This window comes from Condylura cristata, unplaced genomic scaffold, assembly GCF_000260355.1.
Source record: "Condylura cristata isolate star-nosed mole 26May11 unplaced genomic scaffold, ConCri1.0 scaffold00004, whole genome shotgun sequence".
In the NCBI taxonomy this organism is placed as follows: Eukaryota; Metazoa; Chordata; class Mammalia; order Eulipotyphla; family Talpidae; genus Condylura; species Condylura cristata.
The window spans coordinates 4,017,670-4,024,345 of record NW_004567105.1 but is presented as its reverse complement, the minus strand read 5'-3'; the positions used below and the strand labels follow the sequence as shown (position 1 = coordinate 4,024,345).

The 6,676-nt window shown below is 62.2% G+C and overlaps 1 protein-coding gene across 1 annotated transcript in view; it reads right to left on the bottom strand.

Moving 5' to 3' along the window:
* The window catches only part of SUN2 (Sad1 and UNC84 domain containing 2), a 14,239-nt gene extending 7,569 nt beyond the window's left edge, over nt 1–6,670 (bottom strand). Inside the window, exons 1-7 of the mRNA XM_012735123.1 lie at nt 6,624–6,670; nt 4,038–4,186; nt 3,299–3,489; nt 2,896–3,033; nt 2,314–2,409; nt 1,924–2,017; nt 1,044–1,114 (exon numbers count right to left, since the gene is read on the bottom strand). Coding sequence (XP_012590577.1) covers nt 1,044–1,114; nt 1,924–2,017; nt 2,314–2,409; nt 2,896–3,033; nt 3,299–3,489; nt 4,038–4,159 — 712 coding nt within the window. The 5' untranslated portion in view covers nt 4,160–4,186; nt 6,624–6,670. The remainder of the gene's footprint in view (nt 1–1,043; nt 1,115–1,923; nt 2,018–2,313; nt 2,410–2,895; nt 3,034–3,298; nt 3,490–4,037; nt 4,187–6,623) is intronic.
* Nucleotides 6,671–6,676: the final 6 nt, after the last annotated feature.

The window sequence follows — 6,676 nt, the reverse complement described above, 5'->3', positions numbered from 1 at the left end:
TGTGCGTGTGCGCGTCCGAGAGTGCACGGTGTGCGTGTGCACGGTGTGCGTACGCGTGGAGGGTGCCATACTGGGGTCTCCGCTTGGGTGGAGCCCACACTTGTCACACAATGACGCCCCCAGGAGCAGATGCGACAGGAAGCCCCGGGCTGGCACAGCCCCCAGACAAGCCCTGCTGCTGCCTCTGCTCTGCCCCTCAAGGCTCCCTGACCGGGCTCCAGCCCCAAGGGGTGAAGGTGAAGCTCAGGTTGAACTGTGACCGTATGTCTGTCAAGCTAACAGATGCTGGTCCACGGGAACATTCCCGAACACCCTCAAGGGTCATCACCAGGGCAGGCGCAGCCCCTGGGTGTGAACAGCTCGCTAGGAAACGACAGGGACATCAACACTCGCTTTCTCTTGGTAGTAACAGAAGAAATACAAGTTGAGTAGACACTACACCTCTAAAGGCGATTTCCTGGGGGAAGGAAGGCAAGGTCCTTAGCTATAAATTGGCATGACCCTTAAAGCTATAATAAACTGAGGCCCCACAGAGGCCCCAGGTGGAGAGCTGCCCAGAGGCGGATGCCGTCATCACCATCTCAGCCGCGCCCGCTTCTCCCAGCTGCTTCCCTTCACCGCGTCCTGGCTTTGATCTTAGACACAGCTGGGGCTCAACCTGACGCTAGCAAGAATCCGCTCACCCAGACTAGCCTGATTTGGATGGAGGGGAAATGAGTGTACGTACGATGGCGCCAGAGCCCTGCCTGTTACCCCCAAACTCCTGCAGGAGGCGGGTTCCAGCCCAGGAGCCCCGGGCCGCTCGGGTGCTGCAGGACAGCGCAGCGCGCCCACCAGGGGACAGGATCCCGAGTGCCCTCCCCTGCCGGCACCTGGGGGCTGCCCGCCTGGGCCCCTCGGCGTGGCCCCACCTCCCCCAGGGCTCAGTCTCCCTCCAGCCCAGTTCTGCTTCAGCCCACCCTTCACCCCTCTGTCCCGCCCTCCGGCCCTTCTGCCCCTTGTCCGTGGCTGCCCCCCCTCCCCTGTGGCAGCAGGGACCTCACCGTAGGTCAGGCCAGTCAGCAGCAGCAGCAGCAGGAGGAACCACAGGAACGCCTTCAGGGATGAGAAGCGTCTGGAACAGCCAAGGGGGTGGGGAGTCAGGCGGCCCAGGGCGTCCGCGTCCCCTCAGGTCCCTGAGATGCTCCCCGTGTGCTAGAGGCCCTGGTGCGTCACCCTGCTGGCCACACTGGACACTTTCAGGCTCTTCTGCAGGCCTTTAAGTCTACTCTGACGGAATTTTACAGTGTTAAAGTTTGTTAAAAATAAACAGTGAGGGTCTCTGAAAAACCTAAAATTTTCACAGTGAGGTCCTTCCTTGAAGTAAACAAATATAGGGGAAAAAAACCCCACAGGACTCAAACCATCTTTTCTTTCAGAAAAATGAGGAGTCCTCTCCTGGTGACAGGACTCGGTCCTCTCCCCCTCCTGGGGTAGCTGGCAGCTGCTCCAGGGACTGCCGGCTGGAGGGACCCCGCCTTCCCGGCTCCCTCCTCTGCTGAGGGTTGAGATTATTTTCAGAGCCCTGCTGGGTCAGGGGTTTGAGGAGCAAACCCACAATGGCACAGGGAAACTGGGGGGCCAGGTGGCCACAACCCCAGAGGGAAGTGGGCTTTGGGGAAACACCACTTGTCACCCTAACCTTGTGGCCTCCCAGGCTCCCAGCAGGAGAAAGAGGGGCTCAGAAGTGGCTGGGCTGGCTTTTAGTAGCAAGTGTCCAAGAGGAAACACGAACCTGCGCCCTGGGCCCCAAGCTCTGTAGCAGCCAGGGCTCAAGCCCCCCCCCCCACCTCCCCTGCACACTAGTAAAAGTGTCGAGACGTGTCCGTGTCCATCAGCCTCACTGCCCCAGGTTTCCCACTCGTGGCTGTGCTGAGAGCTGACCTGGTTAAGACGAAGACGTCCAGGAGGGAGGCGGCTGTTGTCAGGCGGTACCAGGTCGAGCCCACCCACCAGTAGAGGAGCCTGAAGAGCCAACCTGAAGGAGAAACCCCTAGCTCCAGTGACCCTGATTCAGCAGCCTGCTGGGGGTTGGGGTGTTGCAACCACCTACCAGCACACCTCTGGCCTGCCCTGCCCCGCCCAGCCCCCTGGCCCAGCTGCCCACCCCACAGCTGCTCCTGGCTGTTCCCATGGCCCCTGGCTGCCAACGATCATTCCCAAGTAGGCTTTGCTACAGCCTCTATAGGGGCCGGCTGTCCCCCTACAGAGACGGGGAAGCGGTCACTATTGTGGGGAACAGAAGTCGCCGAGCACAGCTCAGCCAGCACCCACCTGGAGAAGTGACCACCATCCACACAAACGAGCCCGCCCCAGAGACAGCCTTCCTGAGCCGCGAGCCTGAGCTCCGCTGGTCCAACTCGGAGTACCCTGCAGGCAAGAGGAAACCAGCGTAGCCCTCACGTTGCAGAGCCGTGGAGTGGAACCTGTCTACTGTCTTCTCCTTTTGACGGAGAACTGAGACCGAGTGTCAGCACCTCTGAACTCCTGGAGCTTTGTACTTGGGGGAGGGGGGGCAGTGGGGTCCCTGACAGGATGAAAAGCTGATGTCTGGCATCCTACATCCCTGGGCCCCTGCATCCTGTCAGCCATTATTCACAACTAGGCTGCAGGCCCTTCATGCATTCCACACAACTATTAAGCGCCTCTGCGTGAAGTCCCCTGTTAAAGTGCCTGCTGGAAATGAGCTGACCTTGGGCTGCTCAAGGCGGGTGGGAGCCCACGGGGTGCTGAGGCCCCCCAGGCCTGGGCTCAGGGGGCCCTGTCCCAGAGCTGTCCTCAGCCGCCAGCGAGGGCTTCCTGCAGGCTCCCATCGCCGCCCTGCCGCTCACCGAGGTGGGGTGGGGGGTCCCCTACCTATATAGTCATCTTCGGAGGAGTAGCCCGAGGAGGACCCGAGGAAGTCCTCGGACACCTTGTTCTCCGGGAGGCCGTTGAGCGTGCTGCTCTCCGTGCCGCCTGTACCTCTTCTCCTCCTCACCCGCAGGTCCTCACCTGAGGAGGGAAGGAAGCCGTGACCCAGGGGGTCCTGGGGACACCTGAGGAGCCTCTCCCACAGCGGGGCAGTCCGCCCCAGGCTCTCCGGCCCACGGGAGGGTGACTGTGGGTCCTCTGGCTCCTGGACTTGGAGTGACAGTGCCACTAATCGTCTAAAGGGACCTGGGAGCTGGCCCGCCAGGCTGCTTTTCCAAGCCTTTCCCAAGACAAGGAAATGGCCCTAAGTGTCCAGAGGAAGCCCCAGGACCGTCTGGGCACTCACTCCAGTAGGGGTCGCTGTGCAGCTGGCTGTCCAGGATGGCGCTCCGGGCCAGGGACACGGCCCGGGGGCTGCCGATGTAGGACTCCCTGACCATGGACTCGCTGTAGTAGGAGGTGTGTCCATCGGAGGACGGACCCAGCGGGGGCGCTGGGGAGAGGCGCTTTGTGCTGCTGGACTTCCTCTTCAGGGTCCTGCGGGGAGAGGCAGACGGGCAGGTGAGCAGACTGGCAGGAAAGCGGCTCAGCGCAGGCCGGCCGGTTGCTAGGCAACAGCTCCAGCATCCGCCGCCGGAGCAGACACTTCCTCTGCTCCATTGTCTCTGACTCTCGCTAGCGCGAGGCAGGTCCTCCGTGGGTGATGGAGCCTGCTGGCAAATCCAGGCTTGAACTTCAAAGTGAAGGTTTTTTTTTCACGCTTTGAAAACCCAGACAAGCCCCACCTGGCCTCCTGGAGCTGGCCAAAACTGGGAGGGAGGGTGGTTGGGGGAGGACGATGATCCTGGCCTCAGGGCCTCAGGCTTTCAACATGGGCGGCTTGAGGCCCCGGGAGGCCAGTGAGCCGGGAGTGCCCACCCAGCTGAGCTGCAGTTTCAGGGTTTCCGGCCTAGGTGACTGGAAGCTGCCACTCCCCACTTCCTGTTGTGTACATGCAGGCTGCCTGGCTCACACCAGGGGGACCCTGCACCCCCCAGGGTGTGGAGGAGCCTTCTGCCCTGCGGCCAGCGGGCAGGCTGCCCTACCTGAGTGGGCTGTCCTTAAACACGCTGCCCTGGCTCCCTGTCACCGAGCTCCCCCCGCTGCTGCTGCTGCCGTCATCGTCGCCCTGGGAGTAGCGAGAAAGGCGCTGGCTTCGTCGTGACATGATGAGGCAGGAACAGAGACCCTTCCGCTGAAAAGAGGGGGAAGAAGGGAGACGAGTGAATTTGGGGTGGTGGCGGGGGAGGAAGCGGAAGTAGCGCCACCTTCCTGCTGTGGAACTGCACCCTGAGACGGGGTGCCTGGCTGGCACCGCACGCCCTCCCTGTAGCAGTTCCTGACCCCTGCCTCCCTCATGGCACCAACCACGGGGCTTTCTAGTTCTCAGTGTAGCTGACACCGGGCTCCACAAGAGCCCCCGCCTGGACGCTGACAGGGCCGGTGGTGCACAGCTCACAACCGACACCAGGCACAGCTGCCCTGCAGCCCTGGCACTGCCTGTCCTGGGGCTTGGCCTCTCCCGCTGCTGTCTGTCCTCTCCCCGCTGCTTCCCTTCATCAAGAGACCCTTTCCAGAGCCCACTGACTGGACACCAGAGCGATGGGAAGCCCTTCGGGGGGTCAGGCTCCTTACACACTCACTTCTGACCCTTAGAGCAGAGAGGCCCCAGCTCCCAGCGAGCCTGGGAGGAGCCTGGGACGCCAGCTGGGGTGGGGGTGCTGGGCCTGGGTCTACCGGGCCAGCCTCCGGGTGTCCAGCACAGAGTGCCGCCAGCTAGTCGGTTAAGGCAGCCACGGCCTGAGGACAGGTGTGCCAGAGTTGTACAGCATCTACTTGTTACTGAAGTCCCAAACAGAGGTACAGGGCCCGGGGTTACAGTAGCCCCTCCTGATGCCATCACCACGCAGTGGAAAAGCACAGGGTGGTGACTGACCAGGGGGACTCCCAGGAGGCCCCTGCGGAAGCCCGTGCAAGCTGGTGCTCGGCAACACCAGGAGGCTGAAGCGCTTTTGGCTCTAGAAACCCACACTCAAAGCCTCCGATTCCCGGGACGGGAGCCTTTGCTGAATCTCCAAGTCCCGTCACATGCGGCCACTCAGCGTCTTGTTTTCACTTTGACTATTCCTGGTTGACACTCAAATTACTAGTTCTCTGGGGTGTGTGGTGGGCACAGACGCTAACATCAACTCAGACTATGCAAACCAGAAGGTCTGGTTAGTCCAGCTGGAGCATTCTAGAAAGCCCGCCTCCGAAAAGCAAGCAGCCTCCTGTCTCGGTCTTATTGGCCTTTCCCCAGCAAGACCCCCCTGCATCCCTCCCGGGAGTCAGCCGGTGCGGGTAGAGGGACCCAACGGGAGCAGCCAAACGGAGAAGTTGGCTGGGGTCCTTGTCCATATTCACTCCTTATTAGGCCATTCCCCTCCCTGCCTGCCCTCCCCACCTGGGAGCCAGATGCCCACGCAGGCTCCACCCTCACCCCTGCCCTGCTGCACAGGAAGCCTTGGCCCTGGGGCAGACACAAAGCAATGTGTTTAGACAGCCGCTCACTGGTGGCTGCTGCCAGGCGGAGACTCCAGGATCCAGACGGAGGTGGGGTGGGCTGGGAGCTGTCAGCAGCCAGGGCCACCTCCCCGGCTCCTGGCGCGCCTCTCCATCTTCCCTGACTGCCCTGCTACCACAAGAGTCTACCTCATGCTGGTTTCACAGCAGGGAAAGCCACGGTCTCACTTTCCAAAACTCGCTCCCCTGTGCTCAAACCTTTAGCATAGGGGAAGCAGACGCTACCCCCATGGAACACACACACGCAGTTAAGGAACCCTGAAGTACAACATCCCTTCCTCACTTCTGAACCCAACCACATCCTTTGCACACCACCTTCCCCGCCCCCACCGCGAACTTGTATGACAGTGTCCACAGTCTCAGAGGTAGCCCCGATCCTGGCCTCTTCCATGTGACATGTCCACACTCCTGTTCTCCTGGGACCTGCTAAGCGCTCCAGGTACAAAACTCCGTTCTCCCTTCACTTGCTGTGGCTGAGCCTGCGGAGACTGCCACCCGCCATACGCCTTCTCTGCCTCTCTGCTCCTAGTCACACTCCCGCCCACTATTTGTTTGGTTTTTTTTTTTTTTTAGAACTGAACAAAATGGGCCTTCCTCCTATTCCCAGAGTTCGACAGGCAGCGGCAGAGAACTGCTTGTCCCTGGACACTGGCTGGCACAAAATCCGCAGGCACTGCCCCGGGCCGGTTTTGGGCAGTCAGGTCTTCGCTCTCCTCCTCCCTGGGTGGTTCGGGGGAAGTCCCGCCTGGAGACATCCGCCCTCTGGGCTGACCAGTGGGGCAGCCAGCTCCAGGGGCGGGGGCCAGGCCGAGTAGATGAGTCAGGGCGGCTGGCCTTGGCACAGCGCTGGCCGCTGGCCCTTGCCGACCGGCCCAGGGGCGTGCGCCAGGCGGGGCGCACGGCTGGCCCAGCCCGGCCCAGAGAGGAAGAAGCAGGCCTGGGCAGCCCGGCCCTGACGGGGGCGGCTCAACAATGACCCCGGGGCCAGGGCGGGCTGGGGCGAGCCAGGAGATGGTCAGGACAGTCTACCACCCTCGCCCCGCCGCGCGCCCGCCACGGCCGGCGGTTACCTGCTGCCGCGGTTGTTCGGTGCTGGGCTGGGGGCGTCCAAGGCCCGCTGCGC